The sequence below is a fragment of the Passer domesticus genome, chromosome 2 (genome assembly GCF_036417665.1).
Source record: "Passer domesticus isolate bPasDom1 chromosome 2, bPasDom1.hap1, whole genome shotgun sequence".
Lineage (NCBI taxonomy): Eukaryota > Metazoa > Chordata > Aves > Passeriformes > Passeridae > Passer > Passer domesticus.
The window spans coordinates 122,533,871-122,557,036 of NC_087475.1; the positions used below are offsets into that span (position 1 = coordinate 122,533,871).

The following is a 23,166-nucleotide window of genomic DNA, read 5'->3' on the forward strand; positions in this document are numbered from 1 at the left end:
ATTTGATGTGATGCCTAAAGAATACTAATTTTCCTGTGCCTGACCATTGATGCAGGGGTGTTCTTCCATGAGAGGGAAGGCTCTGCCAAGGTGTAGCAGTGGTGTGGATTTTCTCTCTGTGCAGGGGAGGGCTGCTACATGTTTTTAAGGGGAAGCAGAAACTTCCAGCTGCACTGAAAATTAGCAGCCATTTGTTTCTCAGTTTCCTGCTGAATTTAGTTTCCTGCACTTCCTTATTTCTTGGACTCCTGAATAGGGAGTGAAGAATTGGTTCAGAGTTTGTTTCTTATATATCTGTAAAGGATTCTTCACATCCCCACTCCCTCCACTCCCAGCAAAAGCAGAGCACAGAAATTATTGACCCTCCACTTTCAGAGTAGGTAACCCAAGGAGCAGGGATACAGTGAGAACAGCTTACACTGAGTTTTCCTTTTGCAGAGAACCTCCTGTGGAGGGAGAAGGATGATCTGTGGCTACACTGCTCAGCTAGCCCCTGGCAAACAGAGATGTGAGGGGTGTGGAAGTCACAAGTTGGATTGCCTGAGTGTCATTTTGTCACTGCTGTCAGCACACTGGACAGAGCTGTGGCTTGATGCCAGCTGTACCTGGTACAGGTGACCCTGCTTCTACCTGGATGCCGTGGAATGGTGGCTAACATGAATAACAGAGGTTCTACCCACTGCATAGACAGACATCTTTTATTACTAAGGAAAGGAAACCGAGTTTACAATTTATTTTTTAATACAATTAAAGGAGGAACCCCAGGAAACAACATTATATACAAAACAGGGTAAACAAAGCAGCTCACTTGCTACAATGACACAGATGTGAAGCTGAGAAGGTCTCACAGAAACCATTTGTGTGCAGTTCACTGAATACAGCATAAGGCAATAGAAAACGTGATCCAGAGTATTAGTGCTTAATGAAAAATGAGCCAAATAACCTGATGCTAGACATACTTGTCAGTGAAATTTTTGGATTCCTTTAGAAGGAGTTACTGGAAGTGTTACTGGAGTTTGTGGTGCTGTGGAAAGGTTTGGCACAGAGCAAAAGGCAAGCCCTTTTCCGGGAGACTAAGCAATTACTGGTCAGGAGCAGAAGAGAGCATGGGATAGTGAGAGGGAAAACATGCTGGTACAACTGGCAGAGCTGTGGTGTGGCTGCCAAGGTGCAGCTGCAGTGTGGTTGTAGGGAAGAGCAGTGATGGAAATCAGCAAAGTTGGAAGTGAATGCCAAGAGAGGGTGGTGAGCCTGCAAGGAGCTGGTGGTTTGTGCTGGAGCACGCATAGGCTGAAGGAACAGGAAACCTGAAAACTCTGAGACACATCACTCATGCACCAAGTCCTGCAATAGGGTCAGGCTGCCTTTTGAAAACACCCTGATTTCTGTCACTTGTGTTCTGTTTGCAACCAGAACACACAAGTGCAATTGTTTCCTTAACCCCCAGCTTGCCTCCTTTTCTCTGTCAAAAACTCCTCTGTAAGAATGTTCTGAAGTTCCCATTGCACCTGATCCAATGGGAAAGCAGTAAAAAGGTGATGGCACAGCGTGACTCTGCAGGAGTAGGGAGAGAGCATTGTCTTATTTTTTACTTAATCTCAGAGCTCAGTATCCTATAAACCACTTTTAATCCTCCTATTTTCTCCAGCAGTTTCTCAATATGTACCAACTAGAAAAAAAGTGAAATGGATGGACTATGTCTTTGCTGTGTCCTAGGAAGATAAGCAGCTCAAGTGACAACATATTCCACAAAGAGGATGGCACTGTGCTTTCAGACTTTGGTTTCCCTGATAACATGGATAGAACAGTGAGGGAATGGGTACAGCCTGCAGAGCAAAAGGGAAAAACGTTCCAGTCAAACTCAGGGCAGAGTTGCTTAGGAAGCTTATTGGGGGTTGGGGCATTTTCCTCCTTTCCCCTCAAAACGAGAAGCCATTTTTTCCTACACAGTAGGCAAGAATGTCACCCGGATCAGATGAGTCCTGTTCAATGTTGGCATCCTGTAGGGAAATTCCGTCTAGTCCTGGCTGGGTAGAGAGAACACTGGCAGAAAGCAGCAATGTAAATATCCTCACGTTGCTGTGAGAAACTCCCAAAAATCTGCAGAGCTTTCCCTAACAAGTATCCCGTGGCAGATGCACACACAGAAGCAGAGCCGTGTTTGTGAAGCAAGGCCCCGAGTTACATCTGATTACAGCAGATACACACGAGATCACCACTGGCTGTCACACGAGTTCCAGCGGGGCTGTACAGGTGTGGCTGGGAAGAAGGAATGCACGTGGAAGCTTGGCCCTGTGTGTGCCCTCACACTGCAGCTGGATGGAGCAGCTGTACCTCGGTGCTTGGGTTGGCAAGGCTGTCCTTTCAGGAGAGAAAGGTTGTGAGAACTTGTGCCACTGCAGTAGGTAAGCAGTATTAATTAGCTCTTAGGAGTGCTGTCAGTGTGTATCGTTCCCTAAAAAGTCTCGTAGCGCTGCAAATAAGCATGAGGCACATGGACTCGCTTCCAAAATGTCTTTTTTTTCATGAGAAATGTGTCCACTATTTCCTCTTTAGGGGAGAAGGGATGTGTATCTGTAATGGTCGAGTCCAAATCCAAAGTCCTCCAGCAGGAAGAACGGATACTTGTGTAAGGCTGAATATAAAAGCAGTTTTGGCTGCTCCCACTCACAACACGGAGGCACAAATTGACGAGATTCCATGTCAGGATTTGGGATGTCCCAAGGGGCAGCTCCGTGTTTCTGAAGGGGTAGGAGGGCATGGGCACCCTGCTAGGGCTCTGCAGGCCCCTGATTCTCTCAGAGGCAGCATCAAAGCCAGAGGTGGCTGAAGCCTGGACGTGGCGTGGCACTGGTGACATCCTTCTGCCCCGCTGCAGGAACACAGAGGGTCCTGGGATCCCAGCGACCTCCTTGTGCCCGGGCCACGGCACAGCTCCCGTGGCGTGGCCGGGGGTTTGCATCTGTCCACAGGAGGTCGTGTTCCAGCCGTGGTGAGCAGAGTTTTCTCCCGCTGCCACCCCCTTGCAGAGAGGGGCGGTGCAGCAAGCATCGCTGTACAGCCAGCAGTGGAGTCTGCAGTGCGGGATGCACAGCGCGAGGAACCTGGGGAAAAGATTTCACTGATTCTTTTATTTTTGTTTTCACACCTTAAACGTAGCCCTGTAATGCTGCGGAGCTGACAAGGAGGTACCACCTGCGGGAGCCTTCCACAAGAGGGCTCCTGGTGCCTGAACTCGGAGCTGCAGCCTGGCCCATGCTCCCTGCAAATCCCTGGGAACAGATGAGGATGGCTAATGAACGTGCTTCCCTATTGAAGCGGCACTAGGACATGGCCCAGTGCATCACGACATGGCAGTCAGCCACTGAGGAAGCACAGCTTCCATCCCAGTCCACAGACTGCAGCTGGAGTCGGGAAGCACCAGCCACCTACAGGAAAATCCTGACAAACTTTTATAACAAAAGAAAATGGGTTTATTCTGTAGGTGAACTCCTGCCACTCCCATCACAAAACTCCCCAAAATTCATGCTAACCAAAGCTCTAGTATCTGTTCCAGACAGGGCCTTCCCCAGAGGAAAACATGAGTGGGTGGTCAGGTTTGGAAATTAGATAAGTGGCCTGAATGAGAGTTTCCCCTCCTTTCCATCTCCAAACTATTAAACTTTTAGGTTCTGCAGTGTACAGTTTGACAAAGTCGTGACTTCCAGGACCCCCAGCTGTTGCTCTGGGGCATTACCCTGGCAATTCTGCAAGCATTACCCTGGCAATTCCGCATGCTGTGGTGAGAGCAGGAAATGCAGTCACCTGGATAATGATGTGAATAAGAACAGTTAGCTGCTAATCTTCACTTAAGTGTCTTTTTGGAGGATACAGCCCTGAAAACTGCTGAGCTTTCCAAGCCAAAGCAAATATAATCCTTTGTAATCATAAAACCTTGGCAAGCCAGACTTTCCCAGCCCATCTTTTGTAACACCCCATTATCAAAAGTAACTCCTTTTAAAATATAAGTATTTTCTGGGCAAGTTTGAGGAAGGAAACTTTCTTCTCTGTTCCTCCAGCTGCTGAAGGGAATGGACATATCTCAGAAGTGGACTGGCATGTCTGATCATACTGGGAAAGCTGGAGTTGTTCTTTTATTCCCCCTCCCTTACCACCATTTGGTCAATGCTCAGATTCTATCATCAGGGATGTTCCCATGTTGAGGCATCAGATCAGGCTCACAGGGAATCAGCCAGAGCCTCTGGGGGGTGAAGCCACGTGTGGCACCTGAGGTAGGGATGAGTAACTCACAAATGAGCCCAGCAGGACAGGCACTAAAACACTGCCCAGTGTTTAGTTGGGAGGCCCACAACATGAGCACAGGGGATGTCACTGCAGATCTGACACCTGGATGACACGTGCTGTTTTCAGCTAACATTGCACAAGCATGCAATGGTATTTGAGAAACTGTTTTGCCAAAAGAAGAATGAAGAAAACTACCTGCAAATGCTATCTGGTCATACAGATGATGTTTCAGATGTCACTTTAGAGCTCATGGGTGCTTTTGTGTATTCTTTCACACCCTCTTCCACCGAATCCTGGTGCTTACAACACTGAGAACAAACTGGAAAAGAAGATCCCTTGTTAGTATGTGAATATGGTCCCGATAGAGAGCTCTGTTCCAAATAAATATTATCTATACACTGTCATATGGATAAAACTGCTCTTGTTAGCACAGGGCTAGAACCTCAGCCTGGCACAAAAACAGGTTGCTACATGCTGAGATAAGGTCAGAGGGGAAATAATGATGGAAGTTACATGTCACTAATTGCAGTTTACCTATGGAGTGAAAGAATGCCTGTGTTAAAAGCAACAAACCCTTTCAGTGCTTTAAGAGGATCTCAGATTAAGCAGATCCCCTTAATATCTCACCATCTATGTGAGAATTTTAGTAGTTCAAGTTGAATCTTGTACAGTTGTGCTAGCACAAATTATGCAAGGTGAATCCTAAACAATTCTTTAGGTGATCTCGAATCTTGGTGCTTTGTGTTTTCATTTTTAAATTACAGCAGAATAGGCTGTGAGCTCCTCAGAGTAGGCGGCTGTGAACCTCAACAAAGCACCTGATTGTTCTGGCCACCACAACAATCACGTAACTGAGAACTCTTCCGTTTTGTTTTGCTCTGCCTTTCTATTCTTCCCTCCCACGCTGCAGCTCTTTGAAGCATGGCTTTTTGAGCTCAGAAACCACTCTTAGCAACTCCTGACTCAGCTTTCCATAGCCCAGAACAACAGAGATACTTTCAGACCTATTCTGAGCTCCCACAGAGCTCTGGAGAGGTGGCCTGCAGCAGCACCCACAGGAAGCCTCTTAGGGCAGATATTTCCCCTCCCAGACAGGTGGCCATGCACAGCAGCACTGAAATGAGACAACTACACAATCTGGAAAGCTGAATGGAAGCTCTGGCTTCAGTTTCTTTTACACTTCTTGCAGTTTCTTTTACAGTTTCTTCCATGCCTGCTCTAGAAACTGGCTGAACCAAATAGCACCACCTGATTCAGCAAATCTACTCCCTGTGCATATTATGGAAGTGGGACTAAAAGGGAAATTCCAGTTAATTTGGCCATGTGCCATGCTGCTTGCAGGTGATTGCATTCTACCACATGGGTATGCTTTTTACATCTGCTTTAAAAGCAACTCAGTTCCTATATCAAAGGCTATTTCAGAGTGCTCCAGGATCTTGCTAATTTAATGGCAAGGAACCTTTTAATTTCCAGCCTATATTTGTTGAGAGCCAAACCTTCCGATTCCAGTTCATTTTCTCCTATAATTAGAAGTTCATTATACATGCAGCTAACAGCACAGGCTGTGATCAACTGTGATTTTCTTGGTTTCAGCCTGCTTGTTGCTTTCCTGTTGACACAGCCCCAGGGAACAGCAGGGGAGAAGAACTGGCACTGGTGTCATAAGGGCACAGGGGTGGAAAATGAGGAGGTGCACAGGTGTGACCCAGAGTCACAGCCTTCCAGAAACTTCCTTTCTTTGTGGTAAAACACTGAAAGGAAATTAGCCCAGCTTGACTCAATGGTCACGTTGGTTTTTGAAGGGATGTGGTCGACGAGGAGGGGAAAAGAAAAATAGTAATGAGACCTCCACACATCTGCCTTGGGAGTGAATTTGTCTGAAATTGAAGTAGAGGTATCAGAAGACACAAGCATGGCAAACTTACAGGTGTCTGTGGGTGGGCTGAGCCCTTGCTGCCCAGAAAATGACCTTTGCCAACAGGGAACACCACAGCCAGGTGGTGTAAGTGAGCACAGAGCCCTCAGTGTGGGATTCTTGTCCCCAGATGTGGCTTCTCCAGAAGCTGACAGAACTCAGCTGGGTGTTGTGTATCCTCATGTATTTGCAAGGCCTGCTGTCATTTTCCAGGACTGCTCTGCAGAGCTGCTCACAGGGTGTGGATAAAACACCTACTGACTGCTGACTTTCAATCCTACCTGCCTTCATAAATCTATCAAATGCCTGCCCACATCTTCAGGGACTTTCTGGCAAGGTCAGCTTAGACATGATTAGGAGCAACAGCTAACAGATAGGATTTTTCTGATTATAAAAAAGTAAATTACTCAGCTCTCCACTAACCCTGAGATATTTGAGGTCCCCTTTGCCATTGAAAAACTCTTGGAGACTTGTCTGGAGTTACTGAAGGCTTCATAAGATGGGACCAGACACTTTACCTGTGCCATTTTTGGCCGTACAAAGAATACAAATTAACTCTCCTGGTTGGTGTTCTCATAAAAGTGGGACACTGCTCTGCTGAAGTCTTTCCTGTGGCCCTAACACCAGGTATTTTTGTTACTTTGGCTGAGTGACTTTCTGAGGGATGATGTAGGGTGTGGAGAGAGATCCAGTTTTGTACCTCAGTGCTCAGCTGTATCTATCATGATCACCAAGATTCTTGGCATCCTAAAGCATCTTAAAGCATCTTAATACACAAAAATGAACCTTTGTGAACCTCTTCATTATCCCTGATTTTGGAAATATTTTGATCTGCTGTCAAAACTCCCTGTCACCTCTTCACTCTCAAACCTGAACTCAAGTGTTTCCTGCACACAAAATGTGGGAAAATCATGAGCTAGACTTAGATTTTGTGACAGTGGATGCTAAAGGGGGGAAAAAAATTAGAAGAAGGTACAGAAATACTTAGTGTGACAGTAAAGTTTCTATAAATGTGTATCCTACATCAGCACTAAGAGACACCTTGCTGAAAAAGAAGCTGCACTTACCATGCCTTGGGAGGTATCTTGCTGCCAGGGTGATAGCCAGAATGAAGATGATAAGGATGATAATTGAAGCAGTAATGACATTATAAGGTGGAGGCACAGGAGGAACAACGCAGCTGTTTGTTTTTTCTGAGACAAGAAAAATAAAACATAAATAAACTTCCTTAAAGGATATTTGTATTTTCATGTAAGAGCAGGTATGTGAATTTCAGGGGTCCTGGCTAAATTCTAACTCAGGTATTCAGCCTGAAAATGGACTTACTCAATAAACAAACAAAGCTGGCACCTAAATTTCTTCCACTTACCCACATTTGCTATGGGCTGAAATTTTTAACACATTCACAGAACGTAAAAAGCTGGGTCTTTGTCCAGAACAGGACTGAGACAGGAAATATTTAAAGATATATGAGCTGTTTCAGGGAAATTAGCTAGGCTTGGTGAAAAAGTCTGAATTAAGAGCTAGAAAATTTCTGTTCTCAAAGATACTTTGCGGTTTTCCTTGCTGTTTTTATCAGATTTATGCCTAATTTTTTTGCCTTGGGATGCACAGGTGAAGGAGAATAATTCAAACCTCCAACTCTGCAGGGGTTGCCTTCTGCATTTACCAGAGGCTCTGTTCTGCCTCTAACTCAGTGTTCATGAAAGGTTTGTTTGGAGGACCATTTACACCAAAATGGGAGTGGTTCCACATCCTAAAAGTCAAAAAGTGTGGGGGTTGTGACTGCTGTGGCTGTGTCACTGTTGACTGCACCCTCCTCTGATTACTGATTTTTTTTTGGCTGTTCTCTGTTTCTATGTATTGAGCTATTCTTAACCTTATTCTCCCTTCATTAGGGACATGATGCTCTACATCCAGCAACAGCCAATATTCATAAAGCACTAGTTCCTGGCATTTGTTCAGAAGCTGAATGGCACCTCTCCCCACAAGCCCCTTTGATTTTAGTAAGATAGATGAATAAGCTACCTTGATGAATAAGGTACAATTCCCTAGGAAAAATGCTGCTTCTCTATCTTCCCTTGAAGGTGCCCTTATCTCCACAGTAAAAACATCAGGCCCAGAGATATTTCAGAATACTTTTTTGGTAACAACATGAAAAAAAAATCCTTTTGGCTTCATGAATTTTCTTGCAAATCCCCTCCTACTGCAAAACATCTGGAATGTAGTGTGCTGCCTTCCCTCATGCTGTTTCCACTTGTGCTTCAAGCTTTTCAAAGCACAGACTTATCTATTATGCCATCATTTCTAAGCCATGCTCAGTGCTGGAATTCTTTTCGTATGAGTTAACCCTGTGCTCCATTTGAAAGCAGAATTTTGTCTAGACCCTAGCTGACAGTTTCTTTCACTGAAGCAGGGACAAACATGCTTGTTAAATGAGGAAATTCTTTTATAATGCAGCCTGTGGCTATTAAAGCACACATGTTTCTCTGGTCCCTCTGTTCAAATACCAGGTCTGTGTCACATAGCTGGCAGCAAGACCATGGAGTGGCACAGGATGGTGGCAGCCCCAGCCTGTGGGAGCCACCAAAAGTGACATTACCAGATCCCAGCAGGATCCAGTTCAGCTCTCAGCCCAGCTGCAGTGGAGCAGCAGGAAGACAGAGCTGTCTCTGCTTGTCAGTCACTGCTATAACTCCCCCTTCCCACCCCAGCTATCTTCCAACCTCTAAAATGTTTTGGTGTGTAGTTCACAGGCAGGATCATTGGGTGATCTTTGCATGAACACTGGCATAAAATCTACTGCATTCTCAGAGAGGCAACTCAGCAGATTCAACAAAATGCATTTGTTACAAAAACATTAATAAAACATACTCAGAAGCAAACTGGAGGACTTGGCAAAGCCGCTGTATTCAACGGAGCAAGAGATGTTGACGTCTTTGGTCACGTTGAGCACCAGCTTTCCAGTGACACTGTAGGGGCTGAAGCTGGACTCAGACACCCAGCTGGCATTCCACTCCATGGACACGTTGTTGAGGGCTCCAGAGATTTTGGGCTTGGGGAACCCTCCGTGAGAAGAACAGGTTATCACCATCTCAGTCAACTCGCAAGACTCGGCGGACACTTCTGCCGTTATGTTGGGCATGCTGAAGTCAGCTGCAGGAGAGGTTTGGTTACCATTCTGTCAGGCCACAGCAATTTTTGCAGCCCCCAAAACCCACGGCCAAAGCAAAGACTCCCCCACCTGAAGGGAATTCACCATGGGAAGTTTTCTCTGCCTATGGTCTAGGGCACCAAGCAACCAGTCCCTAGTGAAAGGAACTTGTGTGGCTGAGCAGTGGCATCAAGGAGAGACAAAGAGAGCTTTCCTTCCAGGCCCACTGTCTGTTGAGCAATACCACACTGCCATCCAGCCTGGAAAATCCCTTTGGATGTCCCAGCCTGAATCCAGCATTTCCCATTCCTGATCCCCACAATCACTTGATCCCACTTCACCAAAGGGAGCAGAAGTCTACCATAATTATTACAGCTGGCCTGTTAAAGACAGCAAGGGGATTTCTGGGCGGAAAGAAATTGGAGTATTTGTGGACAGGAAAAGAGATCCGTAGCTTTATGGGTTTTATGCAGTTAATTCCTCAACCCTCATGGTTTAAAAAGGGTGCTGGCAGTACACTTCTCTTTTTTTCATGCCAGTTCCCAGAAAGATCACTAAATTTATCTCCTCGCACATATGCCCTCAGACCAGCAGGAAATGGCCAAACCTCAGGGGCTTGTCTTTTTTTTGTTGCCAAATCTCCTTCCAGATGAGGAATGCTCCTTCACTCACTTGTCTGGAAGATTCATGTAACTCTCTGCTGGTTTTATATATATATATATATATATATATATATATATACATTTCACCAGTATCTCTGTCTTTGGTTGAGATCAACTGCTACAAAAACACCGGTGGAAATGGAAAATGTCGGTGGAACTTTTTGTGGCCTCAGATTCATTTGAACAAAGGAACTCAGTTTCTTTAATGTAAAAAGCCTCAAAGCTCCATGATGAATTCAGCCTTAGGGCGTGGAGCTGCAGTGCAGCTAGTTCCACAGGGATTTGGATGCAGGGCTGGGATGCTGCCATGGCCACCCTATTTCTCTTTCAGCTTGAATGCTTGCCAGGCATTAAGGGCTTGGACTTGTTTTGCCCCAAAGACAGCAAGGGCTGCCTCAAGCACCCATCACCAGTGATATCTGGGCAGGACCTCAGGAGGGATCCTTTCACAAGAGGAAGACATCAAGGAGAGGAGGTTGGATTGGGAGTGGGAAAAAAATTTCTGTACCTGGGGTACTTTAGAAAGGTAAGAAGGGAGGCTGCTGGAATGGAAGCAGTCAACACTCTTTCAAGCTTCCTGATGAAAGTCTATCTGCTACAGTATGAATAAGCTTGGAAGAGCATCCTTCTCCCCCAGAGGCTGGCACTGGAGAGCCTCGGGTGACAGAGGCAATCCACCTACCTGTCACAAAGAGGATGACGGACTCGCTGCACACGAGGACCGAGTTGCGCTGAACCACGCACTGGTAAGAGCCATTGTCCAGGATTTCCATGGGGGAGATCCACAGGTTGAGGTTCCAGGGGTCCATCTCTGTCCGGTTCTGGTAGCGCTCGTGCTGGAAGATCTTGCTCCCCTCTGAGTAGGCCAGCACCACGTCTGTAATGTTCTTCTGCCAGTAGACCCGGTACTTGTGTAGGCTTTCTGAGCTGGGGATCTCATGACAACAAGGCAGGCTGACCTTTTCCCCCACTTTGCTTTTGACTACTTTCTTCTCCAGTGCTTGGCCTGCAGGGGAGGGGCAAACAGAAGCCAGTGAGTCAGTGGTACAGCCTTGTGCCAGGACCTGTTGCCTAAAGCTCCCCCCTTTTGGCTCTGACTGCTCATATCCCTCATCAATCAGCCACCGAGCTGTTTTTCAGCTCTGCACTGAGGGGAGCCATCCTTGGGCATTGCCTTGTGCATCATGCTCCACTCCTACTCAGGATCATGACCCAGAGGGCACACAAGGATTGCTGCAGGGATTGCTGAAAGCAAAGGCAGGAGAGTTGTTTGCCTGAACAGAATTTTTGATGGCCCCTTTAAAAATAGGGATAGAAACATACATGCACAAACTGTTATCTCCTCTGCTCTCCCTTTTCAGAGCCTGGTGTTTGGAAGATCTGTGTCACTCTCCACTGGGTTCTCTGCATGCCTAACAGGGCCACAGTGGACTATTTGTTCAGGGGGGCTGGGGGATTTTTGGTAGATATTTTTTTGCAAAGGAAAAAAACCCCAAAACATTCAAGATCCCAGAAAATAGAATCAACCCTACGATGATACACAAAGGTTGCAGCCACACTATCATCAGCCTTCCAGCATTAGCAAATGAACAATTTTGCCTAGTCTAGCTAGAACAAATTTATCTTAATGAAAGCTCATGGGATGACATGGAACCAGCACAGATGTTCCCCAACTCCTGGCCAGTGACTGTGCTGGTGCCATACCTGGAGTACAGCCATGTGCAGACAACAATAAGCTGAGACCCTTGCAGGGTGAAATTAGGTACAACTTTGAGTATGTGAGCAGTAATTCCCCTACTAAGCACCCTGCTTTCGTGATCCGCCTTGCTTTCCCACTCCTTCCTCTTTCCACGTCCAAGGGAGCAGCCCAGCAAGGAGTTCCTGCTGCTGCTGGAAGGTGACCCAGCCTGGACACACAGCCCTGTGCTGCACCTGAGTTAGTGCAAGCCTGGGGATGATGTGCACCCGGCTTTGTTAGTCCAGAAGATCAGGTTGCTCTCTGTCCTGCTTGCCTTGGCCTCGCTGCCCAGGCACTCATCTCCTGTGGTGGAAGTGGGACATCAATCTGTTACACTCCACTGACTGAGAGCAGAAAAACAAGGAAATAGCTGTCTCCAGGACAGAAAAGATTCAGATTCCCTCTTCCTTTCCCTGCAGAACACACCTCAGTAAACACACCTGGGAGAGGAAGCTGGAAAGTCCTGACAGAAGGTGTGTCACTGATGGGGACAGTGCAGCATCACCCGTCGGCGCAGGGGAGAGTCCACGTGCAAAGCCTGAAGTGTGAGCTGAGCCATGCACAGAGCTGAGCCTCAGAGCTGCCACTGCCCCAGCAAAGTCTGGCTTGGGGCTGGCTCACTCTCGACAGTCCCAGCCTGAGTGCAGCCACGCTGTGCAGAGGCAGAGTGCAGCACTCGGGCTGTGACCAGGATGCTGCACCATTCACATCCATGTCCAAGGCAGCCACCAGCTGCTTCCCTGCCAGGCCTCATTGGCTGAGCAGTGACTCACAGACCCTGGGGTGACTCACAGACCCTGGGGCCACTGTCGCAGCAAGGCCCTTGTGGCACAGCCCGGTGATTTGCTCACAATCCCACAGCTGCCAGGGCTGTGCAGATGCTCAGCCAGTGCCCCGCCACAGCTGGAGCTTGGGGCTGCTTGCTGGAGTAAAGCCCAGACACAAAGCCTGGGACAGAACATTTAACAGACCTGTAGATGTGGCACTTAGGGATGTGGTTTATTGATGGACTTTTCAGGGCTGAGTTAAAGGTTGGGCTCAAAGACCTTAAAGGTCTTTTCCAATTTAAATGATTCTGTGATTCTGTGAAATAAATTTCACTCCCCTCCCCAGCCACACACCCACCCCTGTCCCACTTGCATACTTGACATTAAATCTGCAGGAAACACAAAAAAAATATTGTGGAGGTCCTGGCGACACTATAGAGTATTTTAATATTAGTTAAATAAAAAGGAATATGTAATTAAATGAACAACTTCTTGTTTAACTGGTTTCCCTCTACTCTGCCACTCCACTGGTTTTCCAAAGGGAAAGTTTCAATATTTCCCCCCCACTTCCTGTACTTTCCCTTATAATGCACTGCAGATCCTGAGCAACCAAGCTGGGGCAGGCCAGGAGCTGCTCAGCGGACTGACCTCTGTCAGCCATCAACTGGTAACAAAATGGGAGAAAAACTAATTCTTTCACACAGGAGAAAAACTGCCTTGTCTTGCCAACCTTTGCAGCCCGAAATTCAGGATTTCTTGACATCAGCATTTAAATTGCTACTACTAGACCTACCCTGCAGGAAGAGCTCTTGCCCTTTCAGGAATGCCCTTTCAGCAATGCCCTTTCAGGAATGCACGCATATTTTTGGCATTCACAACATCCTCTGGCAATGACTTGTGCACTTTGATTTCATGCTGCGTGTGAAAGAATTTCCTTCTGTTCACCTTAAAAGCAGCCCGCTTCAGGCTGTGATTGCTGAAGTCGCTTCTCCTGCACCTCTGAGTGTGTTTGTGTGTACATGTGTTTTTATCTTTGACCACATCTTCGCTTGTTCTCACAGTGCAGCTCTTACTATTACTGGAGAGACTCGAAAGAGCAGCCAGTCAAATATCCAGTCAAACTTTGGGACCGATAAAGATCATTCTCTATTTCCTTTTGCAGCAATAGGGGAAGAGTAGGTGTACAGTAAATGTCAGGGTGACATCACATCATGAGTTGCATGAGGTTCTCCCTACCTTGCCCCCCAGAGTCTCCTTTGCAACCAAAAGGAGAACAAAAACTTTCTCGGGAGTACATGTGCAGGGGCTGGAAACTCCTGCTGATGTCATGACTACCCTTAAAAGGCTCTGCACCCTTGAAACTGCAACCTGAACGCTGCAAGCCTGAAGGAACCAAAGTCCATGAAGAGTCATTCAGCCCTACAAAAGTCCCCTTTCACTTTAGAGGTGAACTGCAAAGCAAAAATGAAAATCCAGTTCTGTGCCGTTTCTGCGCTGAATGCTCTCTGCAGCCAGGCTGTGGGGAACGTATTCACCATGGAAATCACTTTTAATGCCTTTTCTAAAAAAAGATCCCTCCTCCTCCCACCCCTCTGAAGCCCACCCACTCTCTTGCTGTGCACACATATCACTCCATCATTGGAAGCCTGTGGCATGTGGCAATGCTGAGCTGATGGAAGGGCTGACTTTCTCTTCTCTGGGCAGAGAAGCTTGTTTCATTCAAGGTATGCCTGTGCTGCAGATGCCCCATAGAGCAGGGCTAACTGGAAGAGAAAGGAGTATAGAGGAGAATTGTTCCTTCCTGTCTGCTCCAAAGAGTCAGGAGAGCTGTTGAGCCTGTATCCCTATTTCCTGCACTCTTTGCCCAAGCCCTGACTCAGAAATTCCCCAGCCACCGAGAGCTTTGTTATCCTGACCACACGTGCAGTCAGACAGCACATGAGAGCTGGCACAAAAGTCTTGCAGAGAGATTTGACAGAAAAAGGCAGCTAAAGACCTAGCAATGCCCTGGAGAAGCAGCCTCAAACTGTTGGAAACCTCCAGAGAAGTCCTGGTGAACAGAAGCTCCAAAGCCATTCTTTTTCCCCTGCATTCCCCATTTCTCTGCCCTTCTGAGCCTTGCTTTGCTTTTTTTTTTTCCTTCTGGTTCCCTATTTATTTTTGCAACAGCAGCTGGTATCTCGACTCATAAATTAATAGCATCACTGACTTTGCCTAGGACCATGCACCTGGGGTTGCTATTCTGCAGGTAATTCTGCAGCTCAGACCCCTCATTTTCTGTGAATAGCACATTCACCCCAAACTTGTATGATTTTTCCTTTGATGGCAATGCAATATTTTACAGGGATTTCCAAGCAAAACAGAATGAGTAAAAAATCAAGACATTTTGAAAAGCTGAATCTTTAAAAGACTAGACACCCACCCTTGATCTCGTCTTTATCTCAGGTGGTTTTACCAATGAGGAATGAGATCCTCCCCAAATTTTCCATGGAGCCAAAAGCCAGCAAATGTCCTGTGCTACACGTGAAATGCTTTGTGTTTAAATCAGTGACTCCTGTGAACGCACGGATGACAGGAAGACCCTGCTAGATGGATGCCCAGATAACCTCAGTGTGGTTCAGATAACCTCTAACTGGTTCCGAAGTGCATAAAAGCACTGCCTTCCTCTGTGCTTCGTTGAAAAGACCCTGTGCACTAAGGAAGGTGGATGAAACAGAGAAAATTGGGTGCTCTGAGCCCTGCTGCCTGTCCTCTTTATGGACTCTGTGGCTGCAGATTAACCCAGGCACGAGTGCCTGACAAGCCTCTGAGGCTCCTTCTCCACAGACTCCGCTCCAGCAAGTTCAGGCATGTAAAGAGAGCTCTTGGCAGACATGAAAAGGAGCAGCCCTTCACCCTTGCACAAACCCACGCCCAACCTCTCTTCACAAACCGGGGGCCTGCTGCTGCTCTGGGCTGCTTTGGTGAGGCAAAGCAGCTGCAAATCCCGATGCTTTGCTCAGGTCAAGTTCCCTTACTCATCCCAAATGTGGTCAGAGAGGGGAGCAGAAAAGAAGGCGTCCCAAAGAAAACCAGTGATGGACTTTGTTTACAGTGATTCCCCTCAGTTCCCTGTACCCACTCACACTACTCAGGTGTGCCTGCAGCAGTTAAGTGACAGGATTAATCCTAGTGCACGATGATGGAATAACAGCTCTGAGGTAGGGAAATGCTCTGAACAGGTTTTTCTAAAAGCTGATCCTTGCTTGCTTCTGTGCTGTAATCTTGGGGCACTCCATACATGATTTTATGCACTTCCCATCTTTATGCTGCCACATTCCTTCTAAACAAAGGAATAACCCTGGTTTGCCCAGCTCTGTACTGTTGATTTGGCAATTATTATAACACTCTCAGGGTGTTTTGGTGGGGACAGCCTTCATACCATTGTAACGCTGTTTTATTTTGTGTGTGTTTGCACATCTTCACCCTTAGTGAAGAAACCCTTGAAGCCATGAAGTGGCTCTCCAAACCAGAGGGTGATCTGCAATTAGCATCTGAGAAGACAAAAGGGAATGTGAAATACTTTGGCAGAGGGGCTCAAAGCTCCAGCCAGCTGACACCTCTTGCTCCAGCTCAGGTTTCAGGACTTGTGGAGATACAAATCTCCTGCTTTCTGAGTCAGCCTGGGACAAGCCCGCTGCCCGGGTATGTCCAGTCTGCTGTGTTTGTTACATGAGTAAAATCGCAACTCTGCACAAGTCACCGGCAATTTTCTCAGCTTGGCAGCAGGCAGGAGGTCAGGTCCAAGCAAGGAGCTGGATATGGAACCAGAGTTACTTGGAGATGGGGAATAGATCATGTCTTAGATCTTCCCCTCTGCTGCAGAGTGGGAGGAGAGGATGGAGAGCTCACTCTGTCCCCTGCAAACCAGCAGGGACACACGGCCATGGGGACAGAAGGACGCCTTTGACTTGGAGAAACGAGCAAAAGAAGAATCTTTCTGAGCCTTCTCCCCTTCTCCATTCCTATCCTGTGTGACCCTGCTAGAATAAAAATGGGCTGGGAGGGCCCCTAATTCTGGATGTCCTCAGAAAATTTGCATATTTTAGTTCCTTTGGAGATCAAATTCCTACATCTTGCTCAGCACTCTTTTGATTTCCCTGTTTGGGAGCAGAAACTAGATGTGGCATTTGTGTAAGATGGGCTGGTGGGGGAGATTTGCCACAAAGACAGACAAAAATAAATTTGTTAATTTTTTCCCCTGCAGTCTCTGTCTCTTGCTGACAGGATCACTTTGTACTTCCTCTATATTTATCTCCCAGCTGAAGATGTTCTCAGATAATTTTCCTAATTCCTGCAGCACCACTGCCATGCATGCTACTGTCCTCACAGCAGTTTCTGAAATTGAGGTCCTCCCCGCTGCTTAAGGCTGTAGTTCTATTCAGTGCTTACTAAATCTCTGTCTCACATGCTCCCCAAGCAGCCAGCCCTCTCTTGAAACTGATAGAAGGTGAAAGTACCCAGTAACTGGGAAAATCAAGTATGATACCTCTCATGTAAGCCCACTTCACAGCTGAAAAATTACAAATTTTAATTTTTTTCCCCTGCCAAAGTGCTTGCCCACAGCCATAGCAACACTAACCAGTGCAGCAACCAACGCTGCAGGCCTGCCAGGCATTCTCTTGTTAGAAAAACTGGTCTGTGCTCAGGCTCTGACCCACGGATGCTCTGCAGACAGCCCCAGCAGTCACCTGGAGAGGAGGGATTACACAGCCCTAGATAAGAGCATGGCGTGGAGAGGGGTCATTAACCATTGGGACCCTCAGGAAACCAGAGCAGAGCAGCCCAGAGGGGTCTGGAAGCCCCAGAAGCTGCAGAGGGAGTGGAAGGAGAGCCTTGGGCAGGTGCTGCAGGGCAGGGCTCTCTCCTTTTAGGAACCAGTGTCTGACAGAGACCTCTGCTCCCCCTGAAGCACTTCCACAGGGATCCAATCCCTGTCTACAGGGCACTTAGAACCTCACCAGAGGGTGCCTGCTAAGGTGAGAGCAGTGGTGTGCAGAGAGATTTTCTTCAATCGTCTTTTCTAACAACTTTTTATGTGATAGAGAGGAACTGGAGCTCACCAAAAAGTGCATGTCCTTTTAGCTCAGGGCAGGTAGAAATGCCACCATGAGCCATCAGTCAGCACTTTCTTTTCAGCCAGGCAGTCCCCTGGGGCCAATGATATTTTAAAAGCATAACAGTGAAAAAGCAGAAGCAAAGCCTGTGGCATTTCCGAGTTGGGAAAGATTTACATATTCTCAAATGAACTCCTGAGACTCCCAATGGTGATGCCCCTCCAAAGGGGACAGAACAGCTACAATTTAACATAATCTATTTTAAAACAAAACTGTCCTCCTTCTGCCAAGTGAACAGACTTTACTGCATCCAGCACATCTATCTTTCCACCCTGTGGAAGACACCACATCCACATGTGCACAGCATTTATACTGGGAAACACATGCTTAAAAGGAAGGAGAAGCCTTCAGCCTGGAGAAGAGAAGGTTCCAGGGAGACCAGAGCAGCATTCCCGTGCTTACAAGGAGCCTTAAAGAAGGCTGGAGAGGGACTTTTCACAAGGGCATGTAGCAATAGGACAAGGGGGAATGGCCTCAAGCTGAAGGAGGGAAGGTTTGGATCAGATATGAGGAAGAAAGGATTTGTTGTGAGGGGGGTGAGGTGCTGCTCAGGTTGCCCAGGGAAGTTGTGGATGCCCCAGCCCTGAAGGTGTTCAAGGCCACTTTGGGTGGGACTCGGAGCCACCTGGTCTAGTGCAAGTGTCCGTGGCAGGGAGGTTAAAACAAATTAGCTTTAAGATCCTTTCCAACACAAACTCTATAATAATTATATGAGAATTTCTCTGAATATGGAAATTCTCCCCCAGCCTGGCATGACCTTGGGATGCAGCCAGACAGCAAACTCATCATGATCTCATGCGTTCCCCGTGCAAGCATGAGGGGATCTGGCTGCCCTTTCCCTTCCAATCCCACGTGTTCCCCCTTGCAGGGCTCTCCAGAGTCTGGTTCAATATACCAGTCTTAATTTAAAAAAAAGAAAAAAGGAAACTTTCTGCTAAGCTGGAAGGTGAAGTAGATAATCCAGGGATCAGACATGTGCAAAGAAGAGGAGGCTCACACAGCCAGAGAGGAGCAGGATTGCATCTCTTGTGGCAATGACCTTTTTGTACCCTTCAACTGTGACTCCTGTCTGCATCCGTCCCCTCCAGGGTGCACAGCACAGGTGTAAAAGCAAACTGGCTCTGAAAAAAATTAACTCACCACAAGAGAGGCAGAGGGATGGCATCAGTCATTTATATCACATTAATTACCCCCATTAAACCACATTTGGAACTCAGAATCAGGTCACTGATGAGCAGGAAAGGTGAGAGGGCCTGAGGGTGGCATCTTCTGCTGGTAATCCACCACAATTAATAAAAGTGTCCACTGCAAACTTTGCATGTTTAAGTGCAGGAATGTCCAACATGCACACGGCAACCAGGATACAAATGTCTCAGTGATCCAAGAAATGCAAAAAAGCTGTTGCAATCAGAGCAACATGAGGTCACTGCTGCTATCTGGGTTCATTCCGATCTTACTGGAAAAAGGAAATGATGTGGGTGAAAGGAACATTTGACCCATAGCCTTACAAACTTGGCATTTATGCTTTTAACTCTATTTTGTGTGTACCAATGTAGTTTGTCTAAGTTAAATTTTCTGTGGTTTTCTTCCTAAAGAATTCTTTAATTTAAGAAGCACTCAACAGAAGAAGTAAAACAGTCTCAAAAAGCAAAAAGCAGTAGGGTTTAGCTGGGTTTCTGTTTCTCCAGACAAGCTCTTGCAGCAGGTTTCACTATGGACAGACTGACAAACAGAAAAAGGAGTTCCTTAGATCCGCTGCCCTTGGTTTTGAAACAATTTTTTTCCCACATGTCTGGAACAGGAGACAGAAACTCATCCGAAAAAAGAAATTAAAACAACAGCTGAAGGCATGAAGAGGAATAAGTCAGAAACTCAATTTGCATCCAGTGTTCAAGTGGGCAAATCCAGTACGTAAAGAGAAATTTCTGCCATCTCCACCATGAAATTTTTCCCAGCACGACCCATACCAGAGCTGGCATGGAAATCAGACACCAAGCACCTAAAGCTCATTGCCAGGCACCTCAATATTTAGGGGTGGCCACACTGTCCCTTTCTGAAACCCAGCTCCACTCCGAGCTCTTTGCTGGGAGTAACACAAGGGAAGGGGATTCCCGGAATGAGTTGCTTGTGAGCCACTGCTCGCTGACTGAAGTGGATATTCCCCCTCCCTTCCCAACTCTCCAGTAACTTAGAAAAGCTGTAGGGAATTTTCTTCAAAACTTCTCAAAAAATTTCACCCCTGGGAAGAAACCAAGAGCTAAGTGGTCCCCAGCTGGGAGAAAAGACTCCAGGGAAGTTTAAAAATACTCCATGGACACAAAGCTGGGCTTGCTGGGTCCCTGAAGTCAGTGCCTACGCTTTGTTTGCACACAGGGCAGGGAAAGGCCATACTGAGGGACTTCAAGCTATATTTTTCTAGGATAACAAACAGGGACTGAGAATATCCTACAGTTTGTAGGGAGGTGTGAAGGTGCAATGGCAGGACAAAACCAAGCCCGTGGAGATACCAGCAGTGCATTCAGATCATAAATAAAAACATTTGTGCTGTTAACCAAAGCTGTTCTGCCACTTTCTGCTGAGACAAGGAGTGTTGTTCATGGACATCAGTGTCTCCAGCAGCAGATGACATTCCAGAAGCAGCTCTAAATTACACTGGCATTTCAGTGGGGTCCCTCAGGTGAACATCAGAGTAGCAAAATTCAATTCAAAGGAAAATAAATGGATCTACATAGCTTGCACATACATGAGATTTCTATGAAAGACAACTTCAAATCAACCTTCAACTTTTAATTAAGCCCCCCATTAATGCCTTCCACTGCTACCATGTGAAAATTCAGCCTAGCATCCCTCTGTTACTATTTCTCTCACACTGGCTTTACAGAGGGCACCTGTTTCCATCCCAGGATGCTACCTGACCTTTTGCAGGGCTACACCAGGGAGGTGTGCCAGCATCAGGATACCTGGGCCAAACCAAGGACACAAGCTCTGGGAGCCAGCCCTGACTGTGCCTTGATGTGCTCGTGAGCAATCCCACGTGGGGATGGTAAAATGTGTAATGTCCTGTAAAATGTCCTGTAAATGTGGTGGCTCACTCAGTATTGTGTGGAAAGTCACTGCCAGGCTGATGGCAGACAACCAGACTCCATTATTTTGCCACAACAAGGCCAGAACTCCATCCTTGTGGTCCCTGTGGGCAACCTTGAGAAGGCATCACCCACAAGCACCAGCAAAGCTTTTAAAACCCAGCCCTTATTGGGTACTGCACCATGTATTTTCCAGGAGCACTGATGTAGGAATGCTGATCTTCGGAGAGAAAGGGTTCAGAGTGTGTGTGAGTGCATACAGAGAGCAAAATAAGTGTATCAGCTGTCCTGCTGTTATCAGTCTGCCAAGCACCTGCTCCTGAGGCACCAGCACTTCCACTGACTTGTTGCTTGAGAAGCATCTAAAAATTGTGCCCCAAAAGTACAACTGGAGGAACGCTTAGATTTCTTGTCAAACTCCTACTTCTAGTAGTGGATATTAGCATGCATCAGACTATACATCCAACTATACAACCAGAATTGTTTTCAGAGAAATTACATGACTGGCAAATTACCATATTATCGTAATTACATTATTAACACACCACAAGCTCTTAAAGTACTGAGACAGAAACAGTTCTGCTCATGATAGATTGTCTGCCTGATGTGAATACAAGCAAAATATATTTGTGCTTGACAGATGCTTTGCCAGCACAGAGGTAGGGGAAGGAGTGAGGGGAAGACAGAAGAGCAGGGATCCCAGAGAGACATTTGAGGTCATAGCTTTCTTTACAAGTGAGCTCTGCAATTCACTCCCTGCTAAATTCTCCAAGTTTTATCTTAAAATTCTGAGACTGAAACTCAAAATGAAGCCCAGCATCAAATACCTCCCAGTTTCACAATAGGAGCATGAAAAGCTCCTAATTTTGCATTGCTTGATTTTTAACGAAAGCCCCAGTTCAGCCCAGGATTGCTCTAGAGTAGCAATGAAACACTAAAATGCCAATAAGCACAGCTTATTTTGCATCCACAATGAACTCCAGCTCAGAAGTGAATTTTGTGTGGTCTCCAGGTTAACATTTCACACATCTGAGAAGACTCATCCCAAGCCTTTTGAGGCGAGGATCGATCTGCGTGAGCTTTATGGCAAGTGCTCAGAAAAGGACAGGGGACAGCCCAGGCAAGACTTCAATTGTGTTGTTGGAGAAAGAGCTCACTCTGCTCTGTGCTGAGCTGCCCAGGAGGTGCAGAGCACTCCAAGCTTCCACCTTTCCCAATCTTTTCCACCACACACCCGCTCTGAACCACCCAAAACGCTGCGGAAACCACGCCGCCACTGAAACCGAAGCACAAGGTGCTGTGCCATGTGCTCCCCACAGACATCAGCTGACCAAAAGCACCCTCATTTCTCTCATCCTGGCTGGGATGGGAGACCACCATGCCCATCTGGGAGCCAGCAGCCTGGTGCAATGGGCCTGGGAAGCTGAGAGCTGAGGGCTCTCAGTGAAGTGCCAGCTGCCCCAACCCCTGGGCTCAGCCCTGGCAAAGGCACCAGGAGTGTCCTGAGGGCCACCATCCCCTGCTGACCACCCATGGGTGCTGCTGCTGGTTCCCAGCCCCTTCCCACACTCCCATCCTGGCTCCTGCTTACCTATCCCAAGGCAGAGCAGCACAAAGAGCCCGAGCCCCAGCCACATCCTCAACGCCGGTGGGGAGGCAGGCAGGTCCATCATCTTCCTGCAGCTCCTGGGCTGGGAGGAGAGGGGAATAAGGTTAGGGGAACGGAGCCTGAGGAGTCACAGCACCCTCCACTGTGTCTCTCTCCTTCCTGCCTGCTGCCACCGCCAAACCCCCGAGCACAAGCCCAGCCTGCCCCGCTTCCCTCCCCTGGTACCTGGCGTTTCCCTGGTGGAGCAGCACTGGGGCCAGCCCTGAGGCAGGGAGGAGGATGCACAGGGCTCAGTGCCAGGCCATGGGGGCCTGGCTGCCGTCACAGCCCGCTGAAACACTCCCGGACAGGGTGCAGGGGGAAGTTGTGGCCCTGGGAGGCTGCTCAGCTTCATAAGTCAACTCACACCGCCCACGGCTTCCTCGCGGGGCGTGTGCCAGGATGCAGCGCCCGCCACCCACGGGCACGGGGCTGCCTTCATCCCTGGGGATGCTCCTCCAGCCAGGAGGGGCTCAGGCAGAAGGACCCCACCTGTGAATTTGTCAGGCAGTGCTGGAGGCTTTGGAGGTTAAAATGCAGCTAAGTGAAACCCTGGTGCTGCTTTGGGAATAGTTGTGTACGATTATGTTTGAAATTAAACACAGTTCCGGGCCCAGCAGGATGTAATCCATCAAGGAATGGATTTTCCAAAGAAAATGTAAGAAGGATTGCTTAGGCTGCACATGATGGATGTCATGGCCGAGCACCTGGACAGGGAGAAGGATGTGAGAGCAGAGCCAAATGTGGATGGTTTGGTGT

At 47.4% G+C, this 23,166-nt stretch overlaps 1 protein-coding gene across 2 annotated transcripts; it reads right to left on the reverse strand.

Moving 5' to 3' along the window:
* Positions 1-692: 692 nt before the first annotated feature.
* Positions 693-22,718, reverse strand: CD80 (CD80 molecule). Of its 2 annotated transcripts, none has more exons than XM_064411015.1 (7): positions 22,594-22,718; positions 22,351-22,450; positions 10,698-11,021; positions 9,074-9,355; positions 7,267-7,392; positions 4,480-4,603; positions 693-3,104 (listed from the first exon to the last, which is right to left on the reverse strand). In XM_064411015.1, the coding sequence occupies exons 2-6, from the start codon at positions 22,430-22,432 to the stop codon at positions 4,497-4,499; spliced, it is 921 nt and encodes a 306-aa protein (XP_064267085.1). In that variant the 5' UTR covers positions 22,433-22,450; positions 22,594-22,718; the 3' UTR covers positions 693-3,104; positions 4,480-4,496. The 2 variants fall into 2 exon arrangements, with proteins under 2 accessions (XP_064267085.1, XP_064267087.1); XM_064411017.1 differs by having other exon boundaries at positions 22,351-22,445; positions 22,594-22,689.
* Between the last annotated feature and the right edge of the window lie 448 nt (positions 22,719-23,166).

Bases quoted from the DNA above. Each gene is read 5' to 3' on its own strand.
- CD80 (XM_064411015.1), bottom strand. From the start codon at position 22,432: ATGATGGACCTGCCTGCCTCCCCACCGGCGTTGAGGATGTGGCTGGGG. The intron at 11,022-22,350 runs GTAAGCAGGAGC...CCTCCCCTGCAG, and splicing joins GCTGCTCTGCCTTGGGATAG to GCCAAGCACTGGAGAAGAAA. The intron at 7,393-9,073 runs GTATGTTTTATT...TTCTTGTCTCAG, and splicing joins GTCCTCCAGTTTGCTTCTGA to AAAAAACAAACAGCTGCGTT.